At 38.5% G+C, this 19,280-nt stretch overlaps 1 protein-coding gene across 5 annotated transcripts in view; it reads left to right on the plus strand.

The window, feature by feature from the left end:
* The window catches only part of nrp1a (neuropilin 1a), a 218,962-nt gene that overhangs the window by 191,493 nt on the left and 8,189 nt on the right, over positions 1-19,280 (plus strand). For 4 of the 5 annotated variants that reach the window (XM_020930709.2, XM_055150804.1, XM_055150805.1 and 1 more), the window contains exons 12-17: positions 6,861-6,968; positions 10,462-10,512; positions 16,669-16,812; positions 17,338-17,615; positions 18,851-18,947; positions 19,026-19,079. In XM_020930709.2, coding sequence (XP_020786368.1) covers positions 6,861-6,968; positions 10,462-10,512; positions 16,669-16,812; positions 17,338-17,615; positions 18,851-18,947; positions 19,026-19,079 — 732 coding nt within the window. The remainder of the gene's footprint in view (positions 1-6,860; positions 6,969-10,461; positions 10,513-16,668; positions 16,813-17,337; positions 17,616-18,850; positions 18,948-19,025; positions 19,080-19,280) is intronic. The other variant, XM_055150807.1, reaches the window with a different exon arrangement.

Here is a 19,280-nt window from a genome sequence, read left to right on the forward strand (position 1 = left end):
GTGCACTGAGTCACTTTTTGGTTGGAGGGTGCATCACCTCAAACTTATATTACTTGCATATATTCATTTAATAGTAGAAATTGTAGTAGTAGTAGTAGTAGTAGTAGTAATAATATTCTTGGACAGCTATGTCACACTACTTGTTTTGCTCAAGGGCACAATAGTAATAGTATTAATAGTGGTTGTAGCAATAGTGGTAGTAGTAATAGTAGTAGTAGTAGTATTAGCAGTAATAATATAAGTAGTTGTAGCGGTAGTAATTGTAGTAATAGTAGCAGTAGCCGTAGTAATAGTTGTAGCAGTAGTAATTGTAGTAGTAGTAGCAGTAGTAGTAGTTGTAGTAGTAGTAACTGTAGTAGCAGTAGTAGTAGTTGTAGCAATAGTAATTGTAGTAGTAGTAACAGTAGTAGTAGTAGTAGCAGTAGTAAATATAGTAGTAGTAGTAGTAGTAGTAGTAGTAGTAGTAGTTGTAGCATTAGTAATTGTAGTACTAGTAGCAGTAGTCTTAGAATTAGTTGTAGCAGTAGTAATTGTAGTAGTAGTAGCAGCAGTAGTAGTAGAAGTAGTTGTAGTAGCAATAGTAGTGGTAGTTTCGTGAAGGATTTTTATGCTAATAGTCAAACAGAGCTGTAAGTAGCATATTTAAAGTTGCACTGAGTCACTTTTCTCATGTAAACGCGGCCAGTGTAGACGCTGGACAGTTTCCCCAAACCAAATAATCGCAGTTAGCAATAATTTTAAGTTAGTGCTAAGTCGTGCAAGGAAAATCCATCGCTGTCCGTTTAGTTTACGACACAATGGCAGGGCTGAAAGGAAATGCAGGTGGGCCGTCTATCATCGCTTTTAATGACAACCAGGAAGTCTTCCGCTCAGAATATCTACGGGTTATTTAAAAGCTACCGTGAGTGCTTCCTCTGCTGAGCCCACAGCTGTCCGGCTCCCGTCCTCGATCCCTCCGAAGGGCACTAACTCCGTCCGAGGAACATCAAAGCCGCCCTCACCGTAGACACGTCAAGTATGGATCAGAGCGAAGTCCACTTGGCACAGGGGGATTAGGTCAAGTATGGGCCCCCGAACCCCGAGCATGTCCAGAAGAATTTAGTGGGAGGAAAAATAATCTTAAAATAATCTCCGTCTACAAGTGGGTTTAAAGTTATGAGTGCAGATTAGAATAGTTTGGAATTTGCAAGTGGTCACATTGTAAAACGGTGTAGCGAGCTAACGATGGCATGTTGGCAGAGGAGACGGAGGACAAATGCAGTACTAGGTTTCACATAGACATGTACTCAGATCAGTCGGCGTGATCATGTGCGGAGTGTTCCACTGGTGAGAAACTGTGGACGTAAAACATCTGACGTCATACTTTTCTTACTGTTGACTGTACATGCAAATTTGTTCTGATTAGGGCCCTGGGCGTCTTGGCGTACTGTACTGTAAACTGAATAGTAGTCTTAGCAGGAGTAGTAGTGGCAGCAGTAGCCTAGTAGTAGATAGTCATAATAATAGTAGTAGTAGTAGTTGTACTAGTTGTAGTAGTAGTAGTAATAGTCTTGGACAGCTATGAGCAAAATTCAAGCCTACTTTTAACCAGCTCTGTTTAATGAGAGACACTTTTGACGTGTTTTGCTCAAGGGCGCAACAGTAACAGTATTAACAGTGGCAGAAGTAATAGTAGTGGTAGTAGTTGTAGTACTAGTAGCAGTAGTAATAGTAGTAGAAGTAGTAGTAGTACTAGCAGTAGTAGCAGAAGTAGTTGTAGCAATAGTAGTTGTAGTAGTATTGTAGTGGTAGTAGTAGTAGCAGTAACAGTAGTAGGAGAAGCAGTTGTAGCAGTTGTAGTAGTAGTAGTGGTAGTGGTAGTAGTAGTAGTAGTAGTAGTAGTAGCAGCAGTAGTAGCAAGAGTAGCAGTACTAGCAGTAGTAGAAGTAGTTGTAGCAGTAGTAGTGGTAGTTGTAGTAGTAGTAATAGTAGTAGTAGCAGTAGTAGTAGTAGTAGTAGTAGTAGTAGTAGTAGTGGTAGTGGTAGTAGTAGTAGTAGTAACAGTAGTAGTAGTAGTGGCAGTAGTCTTGGACGGCTCAAGCAAACTTCAAACCTGTTAGTAGTAGTAGAAGTAATTGTAGTAATAGTAGTTGCAGTAGTAGTAGTAGTAGTAGTAGTAGTAGTAGTAGTAGTAGTAGTAGTAGTAGCAGTAGTAGTAGTAGTAGTAGTAACAGTACTCTTGGACAGCTCTGAGGAAAAACTTCCAACCTGCTTTCACCCAGCCCTGTTTAATGATCGACACTTTGACGTGATTTGCTCAAGGGCGTAACAGTAGCACATCAATCTGCCAATCTGCTGTCACGGTAAAGTATTGGTAACACTAACAACAACTAGCATGCTAAGGCACTCTTCAGACTCCGTGACAATAAAGCGTATTATATTTCGATGAAGACAGTGGACATATTTTGACCTGAAGAGCTCTTTATACATTACATCTGTCCCGCTCCAAAACCCTGGAGAAAATCACATATGGAGCTTTAAATGTGTAAGAAGTCTATTAGCTCCAGTCAAATCCGAGTCTAGCCGGTCCACCCATACTTCTGTGGCCTCTTCTGTCAAGTACGCAGTTTGTCTAATCCATAAAATTATAATTTGTCCACAGCGACCCCTGCGCCTCACTTTACTGCCTTCCTGTTCTTCTGGCTCTCTATCTCAGCGAAGCAAAGCTAGCACAAACACAGCTGAGCGCAATAAGAGCGTGTAGCGAGCTGGCCCTAAGTGGATTTACATATTGGATTTCAGGGCGGCCCGTTCCGTTGTAAGCCCTCCAAAGTCCCGGCGGGAGCTTTAGTCAGATCATAATGCTTGTTTTCAGTGGTAATGCCAAACACACACATATCATAGAGCCGTAATGAACCTGCCAAACATGAGGTTAGAGGAGAACAGAGCGCCGGAGCACCTGCGTGTGGACGGGCCGGGCCGGTTCTCACATGTGCTGCTGGGGCATGGAGGATTTCAGGATTGTTAGGGAAAGTCCTGGGAATTTGATGTTGAAAAGCAAATAGAACGGATGCAGTGTTATTTGCATTATGGAAGAAATGTCCAGTTATGACAAGTTTTACTGTAGTGTAACTTGATTTATTGAACGTTTTTTCAGATGTTGTAACTGTTATTACTCATTTTGGTAGTAACTGGCCATTTTTTTGTTATTTAACTGATACATATTGCAGTTTTGTATTGCATCGTAGTGTAGGAAGTTACCATGCTTAAAGATACAAACATCTAGGGCTGCTGGAATTATGGAAAAAATCATTATCATGATTTTTTGGTCAATATTGAAATCACGATTATTCAAACAATGCATTTATTCAGCATTTCTCTCTCAGAAAAAACACTTTGTTATTGATAATTTATGCAAAACCTTCTAATTGAAAATATTTCTCATAATTTGTTAAAATAAAGAATCTACCACCTAAAATCAATACAATATCTCCTGCATAACATTTTGAACTTTATGTTATTAAAAATTTGCTACGTCTTTTTACAGAGTGTTTTATTAATTTTGTTTTTGTTTTTCTTTCTTTGAAGCTTGTTACATGTTACTTTCAGTTGTTACCATGACGACACCATCTTCGTTACATCAACACTGAAATCTTGCTACAGTCCGCTTCATAACATCTGGCGTTGTGTTACATTAAGAATATTGTTATCATTCTTTCCAAATCTCTCTTCTCCGTTTACAAATACCCCGATGTCCGTGCACCTGTGTGTGGACTGTAACAATGCCGCAACCAGACCCTCATTTCGGCGTGAATCTCCCCCGATGCACCGCTGACCCCTACCCTGACCCGGCTCACCCCCGCACCCCCACAGCGCCCCCAATCTGACAGGAGCTGATCGGCCTCATATTTCATCCAGCTGTGCGCGCTCACACTCGCAACCGTAACACGCACACACGCCTTAAGACGGACATTTTTCAGACCGCCGGCTATCTATCCTGTCTCCGCTCGCCTCTGCAGCCCATGGGGGAAGCCGTCATTAGTCAGTTAGGGCAAAGTACATGGTGGCGGAGTGGTCGGCGTTCCGTGTTTGATGGGACCGTGGGTGTTTGCGTGTTCTACCTGTGTTGTCTGGGTAGAATTGAAGGATGGGTATAACATTAGCACACTAGATCACTACCACAACTATCCATATGGCAAGGAACTAAACTTCCAGCTGATTTTTTTTTTTCAGTTTTGACCAAAAATGTAAATACCACTTATTTATTTAACGGTACATTGCGGAACATTTTTGATAGAGGGCCAGCCACATGTTATAAATTGCATTAAACTAATCTGTATTGTTTTTATTGCTCAGAAATTCTTTAAAAACATGCATTATTACTGTGAGCATTCATATCTGCTTTGTTTCCATGGATATAGAGACGTTTAATGCCATACGACGGAACATTCCAGGCAAAGTAATGACATATTCAAACAGGTGGCCAACCCTCCATCAGAAAAGTTACACATTAAAATATTCAAAAAAGTCAATTTAGTTATAATCTCTTTTATTTGTTCTTATTATTTAGTTTTGTTTCAGTCCAGGATTATTTATTTATGTATAATTTACTTATTATTTAGTTTTGTTTCAGTCCAGGATTATTTTTAATTTTATTTAATTAATTAATTTATTATTTACTTATTATTTAGGTTTGTTTCGGTCAAGGATTATTTTTAATTTATTTATTTATTTAGTTTGTTTGTTTATTATTAATTAATTTATTTATTTACTTATTATTTAGTTTTGTTTTGGTCCATTACTTTTTTATGTTATTATTATTATTATTATTATTATTAGTAGTAGTAGTAGTAGTAGTAGTAGTAGTAGTAGTAGTAGTAGTAGTAGTAGTAGTAGTAGTAGTAGTATTTTTATTTATTTTTACTTATTTATTTATTTTTACTTTTACTTTAGTTCTCTTTCTTTCTTTTTAATTTTTGGGCTCTTAAATAAAACATTAACTTTTTGATTCAATGTTCAGCCAAAATTATATTATTATTAGTAGTAGTAGTATTAGTATTAGTATTATATTAGTATTAGTAATAGTTTTTTATTTATTTATTTTTTTTTAGTTTTACTTTAGTTCTCTTTCTTTCTTTTAAATTTTTGAGCTCTTAAATAAAACATTAACTTTTTGATTCAATGTTCAGCCAAAATTATAATATCTTTTTTTTTTTTTTCCCTTCAGCCCTAAACACATAGTGGAGTGTGCAGTGCATTTTGCCATGGCAGCCACATCCAAGCACATAATGATAGGCCCTGGTTCCAACCGCCAGCCCTGCGCACAGCTAACCCCAAACTCCTCCGCATGCATCCTTCAGCTCTATTTTAAAACATGCCCACATTTGATAAAAAACAGGAATGCTAATAGTCTGTACTGAAGCTGTGGGTGGAAATCTGGGCAGCATGTGGGGCCAGAATTGTGTGTGTGCCCTATATTACACAGATATGGTACTGGGGTCAGTGATGTCGCTCGGTAATGACTGCTCTTACATGGAAAAAGATAGCAAGAGTTTGTGAAGTCAAATCAAACTCAGAATTATTTTATTTTGGTGCCACCTTAAAGGGTCATACCACACTATCATCTGATCTATGTTACAATGTTGTGTCTTTATCACAAACAGACCCGGAGTTGCGTTTTGTTTCATTCACACATGTTTAACTCACAAACTTTGCATATTTAGGCTGAGTTCTTCTCTCAAACTCAAAACACTCTGCTCCACTTTGTGATGTCATGCGGTGATATAGTGGGCAATTAAGGGGTTAGGAGTTATGGTAAGAGTATTAAAGTCATCACTAAACTTAACTCATTCTTAATTAACTATTTGTTCATTGTTAATTAAGCCTTTGTTCATGCTTTATTATGGCTAATTAAAGTGTAGTTATTGTTAAGTCTTACCTTTATTTTTAAAAGTTAAGACAAAGTTTCCCAGTGATATACCAGGAATAACAGTAGGGCTGAGTATCTTTAAGAAGTTGCCGATACGATACATACCTCAATACACAGGTCACAATACGATACATATCACGATACAGTGCACTTTCAATTTGATACGATGTATTTCAAATCGATTTGATACGGTTCAATAAAAAATTAGGATAAATCATGGCTGTGACACTAAAAGTCTCTGTTAAACCACTTCCTGTGCAAAGTTTATATAAAGCACAACCATTTTAATCCTCAAAACAGTGAAAATGTCAAATGTGTCGCATAAACAAGTTTTCTTTCTTTAAACAAGCAACAAAACTGTAGCACTGTAACAAAATAATTTGGTAAAATATACCAAAAAAATACTCTTTGTGATATATCGATACAGCAGCCCACGATATCGATACTGTTTCATCACATATTTCGATATTTTTGCACACCCCTAAATAACAGTAAATCAAATCTTTAAAAAAATAAAAAATAAAAAATTACTGAATACTTTTACTTTTTACTAGATTTTTTTCATGTGATACTTTTACTTTTGCTTCAGTTTGTCTTTGTACTTTGTATGTATCTGTACTTTTAATTGAGGAACAAAATTGAGTACTTCTTCCAACTCTGGGTAGTAGCTGTACTAGTAGTAGTAACAGTAGAAGAAGTAGTAAATAGGGTAACTAGAACAAAAATGTGTGTTGTACATGTACAGGTCCCAGTCTGGTAGTTTTTTTTTTTTTCCACAAACTCACTTCGATGATTCCGGGCGTATTTTGCCAAAACTGACATAACTGCCGTTCCAAAACTACTGCAGTTATCAGTGACATTAAAAATTACAAATAGTTCTGTAAGAAATGTAAAACTAAAGAAATGTGTAGTGATAATAGAAATTTACAATGTTTGTTTTGTTGTCTTGCAGCTCCCACGTTGGCGCCCACCACCCAGGCCCCGAGCACGACCCCGTCCGACGAATGTGACGACGAAATCAACTGCCACAGCGGCACAGGTGACCGCTACGACAGGACAGGTGCTGACATCGCCCTATGAGACTGCACCCTAACCCTCCCCTTTAACACCTAGCTCCTCCCCCACACTAACCTTCCCCTTAAACCATCACCCCCTCCCCTTCAACTCTTAGCCCCTCCCCTTTAACACTCACCCTAACCCTTAAGACCGAGTCCTAGTTCTGCTTCGGCTCAACGCACACTGCCATCGTCGCCTTGTCACCGTCGTTTTTGATTTATGGATCTGCACTGAGGTTTATGCACCTCGAAGTAATTCACCTCCACAACACTAGGAGGCTAAGATTTAAAAATGTATGTTTTTAAAGTGGGAAAGTGGAGTACCGTGAATGTATATAGAGCGGACCAATCACACCAATCCGTGTATCATTTGTTCATTCGTTTTTCAAAATAAAACTAAAAATAGTGAAACGAAAAAACAACTATTTTCATCATTATTTGTCTCCAAAAGCAAAATGAAAAAACTATCGTTATCCATTTTTTCATTTTTGATTTAGAGACAGATAATGAAGAAAATTTTAGTTTTTTTTTTTTTCTTATTTTTGTATTTATTTTGAAAAAAGAATGATACACAGATTCACAGCCCTTACTGTCTGTGTTGCTTTTCCTTGCTCTCGATGCATAGTTACAAAATTTTGGAGGTGCATGTCAGTCGACGCAGATACTCTGCAGAACGAGTTCAAAGCCACGGCGACAATTTGATGCACGACCACAAATTGGGCTTTATCCACTCGATTTTAAACCGTAGTCTATTCCCTTTAATCCACACCCTAACCCAGGGGTAGGCAAACTTTTTGACTTGTAGTGCACAAAGGGTTCCAAAATTTAACAGAAGGGCTGGACCAGGAGCAGATGGATGGATTTTTTTGGTAATCCACCTCATAAGAGAACAAAATAACATGAGATATGTAGAAAACATATCCCATGTTATTGAAATATCTCATAATACAACAAAATATCTGTATGTCAAGTCCCACGGTGTTTACTATTTTAAATGACTTTTAAAACACTGAAAATTATGATTATTATTACTATTATTCAAGTTTGGCGGGACAGATTAAAAAGATTAAAGGGCCGCATATGGTCCCCGGGCCATAGTTTGCCCACCACTGCTCTAACCCTAACCCTAACCCTAAGCCCCTCCCCTTTATAGCCTACTCTATTCTTCCATTTTTAACACCTACCACTCCTCTAACTCTCTCCCCTTTAACACCTAGCCTCTCTTTTTTAACCCCTTGCTCCGCCCTCTTCCCGCTTCTGCTTTGTTACGCCTCGATTCTTTGCGCCCTTTTTTTATTTTTCCCTACATTCCTACATTTAATAAATCAAAAAAATCTTTAGTCAATATCTTAAAACGCTACAGAATTCCTTTATAAACACTCCTAAATCCTAAACACTGATAGACATTGAAATAATCAAATCCTCCATTTGAACAAAGCCCTTAGTGCACTTATTTTCCAGACTGGGGGATTTCCTCACATTTGCACCTGGCTCCCTCTTAACCACAGTGCTTCTGCGCCCTCTGCTGGCCCGAGCGCTCCACCGCACGCCGCAGCACCCCGTGCCGATATCCCCGCCTCGCCGCAGCTCTAATTACGTGCACCTGTCCCCCTCCCCCACCCCGCCATCATCCCCCTCCTCCTCCTCTCCGTTATAGCCAACATTAGCGCGTTTGCCTGGGAGTCCTCCACACACCTGCTGCTGAGCGTACCTGCAGTTCTAGCTCGCTCTTCCCCCTTTCCTCTCTTCTCCTCTGGTTCCTCTTGGCCTGGTTTCCTACTAACCCACTGACTCGGAGCCTACCTCTCTGGCTGCCTCGCCGCCTCACCGCTCCGCTCTCCCCATTAACAGCAGTCTCCAGTAGGTGATTCAGACTAGACCGAACCAAAAAAAAAAGACTGTGGAAAAACGTGAAGCCATGTTGGCGATAGGAAAACAGTGCAAAAAAAACCCTACAATTTATAAAGAAAGTAACTATAGCCTATCCATTCAGTTTGCAATCTCATTCTGGAAGTGAAGTAGTTCTGTAGCCACAACTGATGGAGATTTGGCTGCCATTCCAGTTTCTCCAAACACTATCAGAAACACTAATGTATTTGTGTATTGAGTCACATTCACTATTGTTAGTAATACGCTAGAAATGGGACAAGATCTCGTGTCACAAGATGTCACGAGACAAAGGATACGTTCAGACTGCAGGGCTTGATGTGCAATTCAGATTTTTTTTGTGAAATCTGATTTTTTTGCGGGGTCGTTCACATTTCCAGTTAAATGCGACTTGTATGTGTTCTCCAGTGTGAACTTTAAACAGACATGCGCATTGGAGGACAGTGTTTACGGAGTCGCCTAAACATGGACACAGCATTGAGCACCTGGAGATTTTAGTTGCTGTTGTACCGGAGCCAGAACATGTACAGATGATTTGTTTTAAGGAGGAGATTGAGAAGGAGACAGACAAGGTTTTTGGCCATGCTATTATTATTACATTAGTTAAAAAGAAACATAGCTTCCCCTTTTATTGATGTAATGTAAATTAATAGACCAAATAATTACATACAGCATAAACCATAAAACATAGAACAACTTGTAACCATATTGTGACTTTGTATTTCTGACCTACTTAGAACTATATTTTGCTATGATACAAAATAACATAATGGAAAGAATGGAAAAATATGGATTTTAGAAATTTGTAATTTGACTATAGGAAACTATGGTTTGTGATCACGCTTTACATGATTTAGTCCTTATGTAGTCTTGGTTTGGTCCTGTTAAACAGGGACTAAACCCAAAAAATCAGGACTAAACAAGGATTAGAGTACAGGACAGGATCAAATCTGGACTTCAACGGTCTCAGTTTAACACCACATAGTAACAAGTGTGAGTCCATCCATCTTAAACAGGACGTACACTGTGCGATTTTTGGCCCTTTTTGAGTCGATTTTTCACTTAATCATGTGTCGTGCTTCGTGTAGTAAACATGGGGTAACGAGAACCGATTAATCCCTCACAACCAGCTCCCGATCGGCAGTCGTATGTCGCAAGAAAATCAAACCTGTTTGAAATCCATTCGTCTCTAGTAAGGGTTTCGCAATGCTGAAGTAAATCATATAGTTAGAGAACATGAATCGTGAGCTGTGAATTTTTAAACACTGCGATTTGTTCGTACGAGTTGAGCTGGGGCTGAGTGAAACGATCGAAAATATCGCACAGTGTACGTCCGGCATTAGTCCTGGTCAAGTACTTTAAGTTAAGTTCTGAGTTTAGTCCTAGTTTAGTCCTCGTTTTCATGTGATCTGGGCCTATATGTTAATGAATGTACCCATGAACTTAAACTAAAAAAATACTTATAATAAAAAAAATATACTAAAAATACTTAAATGATACCATACTATGACAAACAGTACTAAGTCTGAGGTATTGACCGATTGTACCCAAAGCACATGCATGAAAACAATGTAAGTAGGTAAACATACTAACCGTTTTTTGTTGTTCTAGGTGGACCCACTACACCTGAACCCACCCCCACCGAAGCCGACACCATTCCCCGTAAGTACTCCCTCGAAAAACTCATCTCCCCCCACCCCGCCGCCGCGCTCGCTCGCACACACACACATATGAAAAACTATACGATATTTCCGAGCGAATTTGCGCGGAGTTTAGTTAATGGCCAGCTCCTCGTGATAGCACGGCCCCGCTGACAGGCCAGAGAGAGGTTGATTAGCGCTGGCCCTCTGCTGCTGCCTCCTCAGCACAACCGCTAATCACCACACATTTAAATACACACACACACACAACCGGCGTACACAGGGGCCGGCGCGCGAACGACCGCAGGAAATGAGGTGATGAGGAGGGCTCCGGGGGGCCGCACACGAGCGTACACTGGCCCTGTCTGACCTCGGCTAATGGGCCATAGGTTTCATCCACCTGCCCGCTTCTGGGGTTCTGATGAGAGGGAGTTGGAGATCATCATTCTTCACAGGGATGGTGCAATGTGGAGTTTTTGAGTCGATATCCGATATTTGCCGATACTGATATTAAAGAGGGGGCATTAATCGACTTTTTGGAGCTTTCTGTTTCATGTTATTACATTGTTTTCTCATCAAAACCATGCCTGGAAAGATTTTAGATGTCACCCGTGCATGTTTGAGTAATCTAGCGATCTCTCCCAGGCACTATTCGAACTCTAGATGACAATTCTCCATAAATATACAAAAAACAGGGTTCCCACGGACATGGAAATCCTGAAAACTTCATGAAAATTTGTAAATTCAATGAAGAAGTCATTTGGAGAAGTCATCGAATTTTAGTGTCTCTTTCACATAACTACAGCATTCTGTTAAATTCTCATTAGACTATTCATTAGATTACTCATTAGATTATTGTACATCTGCACCTTTTGTTTAAAAGAGATGACAATAAATGCACTGACATTATTTTAGTAATGAATGTTAAAAAACTATAATCCCAAACCATAAGGTGAGTGGAAAGAGTTAACATTTCATATTTAGCCCTAAAAGTCTGATCGGTTCTACACATGTAGGTGCTGTAAAGTCATTAAAAATTCACTTTAGGTCATGAAAAAGTCATGGAAAATGAAAATTTAGAAATTTTGTCAGTGAAAACGAGTGGGAACCCTGAAAAACATAACACAAATCAATACATTTCAACTTGACAAACCTGATACAATGTACAGTAGTTTAATTATCAGGATTCAAACTGATTGTGTTGTGATAGATAGCGCTCTGAAGGGGGAGTGACTCAACGCGGGGAGCAATGAATGTTGTTTTCGACTAATATAGCATTTTCAAAACAATATAAAGTAGCATGGTGATCTAAATATGTTATGTGTTAGCAGTTAATACCCCATAGAAGTAAAGTACACCCTCTTAAAAGAAAAAAAATATTGTTTAAAGGTTTTATATTCCACAAAATAGGCTCTTGTGAGCTTTTAGTCATCTTATAATGTTGTTACCTCCTCAAAAACAGACTTGGAGTTGTGTGTTGTTTCATTCACACGTGTCTCTCTACATTTCCAAAGCTGAAACAGCTCAGTTGGTGCGATTCCAGAGCTGAAATTAACCAAATCTTTCCAGTGAAAGTGCATGGAATTCAGAAACACAATAGAGCAACAGTATTTTCCAGAGTGTTTAGAGAAGAACTCAGCCTAAATCTGCAGAGACAAATCCAGGTCTGTTTGTGATGAGGAAACATCTTAAAAACATCAGAAAATAGCATATATGGGCCCTTTAAAACCTTATCGATGTCATAAGTAATACCGCCTCTTTAAGATATAAAGTATTGTTCAAAGTCCATTGCTTTAAAAACAAATTTCAGTCATTTAAACCCAAATTACAAACTGCATTTGAGCCGACGTCTCATCAAATTCTAAGTCTATTCATCGACCGCTGCACAAAAAACCTCATTATTAACCTCTGGCGCCCCCTCTCCTTGGCTTTTCATATCACCATACGTTATTTTAATTACGATTCCTCCTTCAAAACACGGCCTTGCTTCGGAAATACAGCTACACGCTAGGGAATTCTGCCTTTTGTGTTCAACAGGCCAACATTCGTATTTCACCACGTCGGGCCCCATCCCAACCATTCCACCATTCCACTGTGTTACTCGGAAGTCTTTCTTTATCCAATTTCGACATTCCCTTGTAGATTCTTGTCCGTGGGGGAGTGCATAGTTGGACGTTGGTTACTATGGTGTCTTTATTCATTAAAATGGACAAATCTTGACAGGGGGCCGACCCACCAAGATGCACAGTTCTTTGTCCCTGGCTCTGAACCCGGGTTTGTCTGTCTGCGGTTTTGTATTACAGAGTATTAAAGGTATTAGACGTGTCATTATAAAGGTTCGAGATGGAGATATGCTTCGCTACACTGTGGGGCGGCTGTTTGAATAGGTTGTTTTTATCACGAGCGGCCTATTATAGATCATATAGGATTTTTTTTTTTTTTTTTACACTTATCATCTGTAATCTGATATCACATTACTTTTTTTTTCCTGACACAGAGGTCATTTTGAGGACTTTACACCAATGTAAAATATTATTTAGTTTTGAATTGTTAATTGCTACGGTAACGGCCCTAATTTCTCATCAATTTTAACCCACTGAATACATAAACCTTTTTTACAGATTTGGAAAACACACAATTTAACTTTTCAGCCAAAAAACACACAAAAATAAAATTCTGGTTGCATTTAAAAACACGTCTCCTTACTCTGAGCGGGCTTGCATCTCCACAGACCTCACTCTGATTTAGTCTTCTCAATTTCAAATTCAAATTAAAAAAAAAAGTTTATTGTCAATTCTTCATATGAAATGTGAAGAATCAAAATTGTGTTTCTTACTCACAAGCGTATAAATAAATAAATAAAAATAAATGCTCCTCCAATAAATTCTCCTGTTTGTTTCCATGGAAATGTTGTTTGTTTAGCTGTAATATTCCACAGTATGGCATTAAACATATGTATCTCCATGGAGAATGTTCCGCAATATGGCTTTAACGTTCTATTTTTATGGAATCATGCAGGTTACAAATGCTTTAAGGTCTCTGGCTATAACTTGTATGCTCACTTTAAAGGTGCATTGCGGAACTTTTCTGGTGGAAGGTCCATCAATAAGCAATAACATTCTCCATGGCAATGTTATTTCTTTGTCTGGAATGTTTCACAGTATGGCATTAAACCTTTCTGTCTTCATGGAGACCAAACCAAACCAAGTTACAGGTCAGATCTGTGGAGAGGCGACCCCGCTCACAGTCACAATGCCTGTTTTCTAAGTATTTTTGAGCTCTAAAACCACCTGTAATTGAATAAATATAAGGGAGAGCTGTTTAATGTCATACTGTGGAACATTCCAGGCAGAGCAATGACGTATCCATGGAAACTCCAGAAACAAAAAGTTACACAGTGCACCTTTAACCACTGTATCAACGAGTAAACAAACAAAATATGAACAGAAATACTGTATATGTAGTGCACTTGGAGACCTCTTCCCCCTCCTCCTCTCTTCTATCATCCCGTTCTCCCTCTCCCTCGTGTGGCTCTGCTGCCCCCCGCTGGTCACACAGGATCAGAGCGCGTCCTCGGCCCTGGAGTGTAGCCCGCAGACATACAGCGTGACAAGCCCATCGGAGCTTGTTAAAGTCCAGCGCTCCTGAGAGCCGGAGGAGTGGGTCACTTCCATTCTCTGTCAGGACGTTTCAGAGCTCACAGATAAGACTCACGCTGAAGAGGAGGGAGGGTTTTAGTGCCTACAAGTGAAAATGCAGCTTTTTTGACATGGTTACATAAGATAAAACTGGAACAGGGGTTATCTTAATCACGCAAACACAAAACAAATAAGAAATGACTTAAAATTTTGATTAGAATCGCAAATAATCTTGGTTTCTCATCAAAAACATGGAATAGTATGTCATTGTTTAATTCTTGTGATTTCATAAGTGTTCCAGGAAGTGATTTTCCATGTTTTAAAACCCTCCTGCACTCCTCGGTACTTTTTTGTACATTGCAACTTTTGTCTTTTTAGCGCAACTTTGGCCGTATTGCACCAAACAGCACCAAAATAGGCCAGTTTGTGTGTTTTGTGATGTATTTTTAATTTCTGTGTTTTTTCAAGATCACATGAAATAAACAAGCTAAACAAGCAGAATTTTCTGCACTATAGGGCGCTCTGGATTATAAGGCGCACTGTCATTGAATGGTCTATTTTTAAACTTTTTTCACATATAAATCGCACCGGACTATAAGGCGCATTAAATGAAACACAACAGTTAGATAAGTCAGTCAAACTTTATTTAACACATTCACAGTAACTCTCAACTTTGTTCAATTGTAACACGTAAAAAAACAACTGAGACGCTAAATTGTTCATGTATTCACAATAACTCATTGTGGTTACTGTTCCCTGGAGTTCAGTTCAGTGATGATTCTGGTCTTGGTGAAAGCTCGGACCACAGTTGATACTGATCCTTACTCCAGGCGTCCACGATCCGTTGGCAGATCGTGGTGTAAGTCGCTCGGCGCTGTCTCTCTGTCTTGGTGAATGTGTGTTCTCCTTCTCTTGTCCACTGCTCCCACACAGCTCACACTTTCACTTTATAACAGCCTTGAGTTTAAAGTGGGCGTTGTGAGCGTGTCTCTTGACAGGTGCATTTTGATATTAAAAGGAATCACAGTCTGTATTACTCCTGATGCTCCTGACTACGGGAGCCGTAATACTGCAAGTGGTGTGGCTTTGTAGTTTACTAAAGTCGTACTAAGACACCCCAATAAATTCATATATACATATAAGGCACTCTGGATTATAAGGGGCGCAGTCGTTTTTTGATGAAATTAAATGCTTTTAAGTGAGCTATTTAGTGCGGAAAATACGGTATACTAATACTCACACCTGTGGTCCTTCAGTACATTTTTGTCCCATTGACCTCCATTCAAAATGACTTTGTTTAGTGGCATAACTTTGCCGGTTTATTTTTACATTTTGATTTATTTTCATTCTTTGATGTTGAAACCCCTAGTGTCTATTTGAATTTTTTGATATTTTTCTTTTCACTGTGTATCTTCCATTACAAGATTATATCAATAGAAAGACATTTGTACACATGAGTCCACACTGAAGGACACAGATGTAGATATTTGATGTAAAAATGATCTGGGTGTGTTCTAGAGAAGTCCCAGAGTGCACTGAATGTGTTTGTTTGGGAGTATGTGTGAGTTTGTTTGTGTGCAAATTAAAATTAGTTGGAAAATATAGAAAAAAATCTAATAATAATTTGAAACTTTCACAAACAAATCTGGAATTTACTGTGTTCAAATTTCAAAATATTGTATAATATTTGGTCTGTATGATTAGAGCAGAAGTAAATGAAAACATTGATATAAAAAAGCTGGGCAAAAAATGTACTGCATATTGTGGTTTTCTTTTTCAAAGTACATTTTTGTCACAAAGGACCACAGGTGTATCTATTTCACACACCTCCGCTTGAGTCATTCTGACCATTTCAGAACATAAATTGCAACACTCAGCTTTGGATCTCGGAGCTATTGTCTTCAGCTTTATTTCAACAGCTTCACTGCGGAATTACTTTGACCTGTTTTGCATATATTTACATTTTTCTAAGATGTAAACAGTGTAGAGCTGCACAATATAACATAATCAAATTTAAATCACACTGCAAAGAACAAAATATCCTCTCTTTTTTAGTTACACCTGTAGTTTAGATCACTACAAACATGTTCTGAGCTGCATGTGATTCTTCTATTACTTTATCTGTTAGTATTTCAGTCTTTTCTCAAACATTAACACTACAGGAGTTGTTTTTTTTTCTTGTTTGTTGGTTTTGTTTTTTAATTATGATTATTTAAGAGAATAGAATATAACATTAAACAAAATACATTAATAATCATGAAAACAAGACACAAAAACATAATATAATACCTAAAACAAATAGAAAACAACAAAGCTCTTTCCCCCCCATTTTTTTCATAAAAACTATGCTTATCTAATACTATTTTCACTCTTATCATTCACTTCTGGAATTGTTTATGAAGAGCACTCTGAACAGAATCCTACCTTTTCAACATATATCAAAATCTAATCACAGTTGAAGTATCCACATCCAAAATACAGTCTGTATAATGTGTCTTAAAGCTGACCTCTACCTCCTTTTGTCTCTGTGTGTGCTGCAGCGTTCCTGTGGTTCGCGTGCGACTTCGGCTGGGCCTCGAACCCGTCCTTCTGCAGCTGGAGCTCTGAGGACACGGGCTCCAGGTGGCAGATCCAGTCCAGCGGAACTCCCACCCTCAACACTGGGCCTAATATGGACCATACAGGTGAGGACAGGACCAAAACCAAATTATCTATAATTATTTAATTTTAATATAATTATGAATTATCTAAGAAAAACAAATAAAATATACATGGCAGTGCATTTAGACATACTTGCAGATCTAATATTCTAATATTTTCATAAAAAGCAAATGATCTCACTTCAAAATATACTTCAGTACTACATATTCTGACTTAATTTTTTATCTTGGTTTAACTTGAGTTTTAAATAATAGTGTTCCCTCATCATTGGCTTATTCAAACTTGTATTTTTAGTAGTTTGTGCATGTTTGATGTTTTAATTCTGTATTGTCAGAAGAATGTGCTCAGAAAATTTCAATTTTCACCTACCCCCTTTCCCTGCCCACTAAACTGTACTGTACTCGTGATGATTCAGATTCAGGGTACTTCAAGTTACACTTCACCTTACACACTACACTGTACTTAAAATAAATAAATAGTAATAAAAAAAAGAACAAAACATTACATCTACACATTGAAATTCAACATGTCTTTCCTTTACCTCATAGGCGGCTCTGGAAACTTCATCTACACTCTGGCCACGGGTCCACAGCAGACAGAAGTGGCCCGTCTGGTCAGCCCGATGGTCAGCTCTCCCGACGCCGACCTGTGCGTGTCCTTCTGGTACCACATGTTCGGACCCCACATCGGCACGCTGCACATCAAACAGCGCAAACAGACCCTGGACGGACCCGCCGACATCTTACTGTGGACTGTGAGCGGTCACCAGGGCAACCGCTGGAGGGAGGGGCGCGTGCCGGTGCCCAGGACCAACAGGCCGTATCAGGTGAGAGCGAGGAGGGGAATACAGCTGGTTCTGCTGGGTGTACACTAGAACAGAACCTGGGGAGTGGAGTGAGAAATATTAGGCAAATTGCAGTAATACACAATTTGAGTAACAATTTTAATTTCATGTATTTGTTTGGAATTACCAGAATATAAACTTTCTCAAAAGAAGCATTATGTAACTTTTTTTGGTGGAGAGTTCCTCTACATACATGCTGTCAGTGAGATCATCTCTCCACAGATCTGGCCTGAAACTTGGCCTGGCATTTACTTGTTTCCATGGAGATAAAGTTTACTACCATATGGAACATTCCTATAAAACAGACATTTATAAAATTATACATTTTTGTTATCATTTTATATGATGCTTGTTCTGGGTTCAATGCAATTAAGCAAAACTTTTATTAAACATGTATTTTAGTAAGAAAAGGTTTAATATTGCATATCTCGAAAGAAGAGAAAAATATACAGATGTTGTTGAAATTTTTCAATAAATATGTAGTTTGGCCCACGACTTAGTCCCAGTTTTTAATTTTGGCCTCTGTGAATTTGAGTTTAACACCCCTGCTATAAAAACTATAACATCTCCATGGTTACAATCAGGTGGCGGATCATGCGCCAAAAAGGTTACGTGATGTACCCTTAATAGATCTGTGTATCATTAAGAAGTTACTGATATAATACATACCTCAATATATTGGCCATGATACGATACATATCTCAATACAGTTCAATAAAAAATAAAGGCTAAATCTTGACTGTGATACTAAAAGTCTTTGTTAAACCACTTCTTGTACAAAGTTCATATGAAACACAAACATAAACATAAACGAGTTTCCTTCCTCTAAAAAAACAACAAAACTGTAGTTGTAACAAAATAATTTAGTAAAATATAGCAAAAATTACTCTTGGTGATATATCAATACAGCAGCCCACGATATCGATCCAGTATCATCACATTAAAATGAAAAAAAATAAATAAATAAATTCTGTACTTGAGTCATATTTTTGACACTTTTTACCTCTGACTCTTGTTTGATTAATGATCTTTTAAAGCTAATACCAGAAAATGTTTGGTGTTCGAGTTCCTTTGGTTGGTTCATATTATGTCCAAGTTATATCAAAAGGCCATGTAAAAATATTGAAATCACATTTTAATATTTTTTTCCTACCCAACCTGATAAAAGAATGAACAGTTTGTGAATAAACTCATTGAAATCTTGCGTCTGTCTGCAGGTGGTGATCGAGGGTCAGGTGGAGAGGAAGAGCTGGGGGGACATCGCCGTGGACGACATCAAGGTTCTGAACGGACTGAGCGCGGCCGACTGCAAAGGTAACACTTAGCCCCTCCCCCTCCTCCTTCAGCAAACTCAGTGATGTCATTTCTAACCAATAACTGTCCACTCCACAGATCCGGCTGTGCCCACGGAGCCGATGCTGCCGGAGGACAGCCTCAACGAAATCTGTAAGAAACCCTGATTTGTGTTAAATGTAATACATACGTACATACACTTGAACATTTTTAAAGTAAGAACGCTAAAAAAAAGTCAATGGCAATGATTTTGTAAAGATGATAATCCCATTCACTTTACCCATACACTTTTCAAATAAATCAAATATTAAGAGTTCAAAGACAAAACAGAGTCTAACCAGCTCTATGCTCACT

Source organism: Boleophthalmus pectinirostris, unplaced genomic scaffold (genome assembly GCF_026225935.1).
Source record: "Boleophthalmus pectinirostris isolate CB_2022bp ecotype Guang Dong unplaced genomic scaffold, ASM2622593v1 HiC_scaffold_15, whole genome shotgun sequence".
Lineage (NCBI taxonomy): Eukaryota > Metazoa > Chordata > Actinopteri > Gobiiformes > Gobiidae > Boleophthalmus > Boleophthalmus pectinirostris.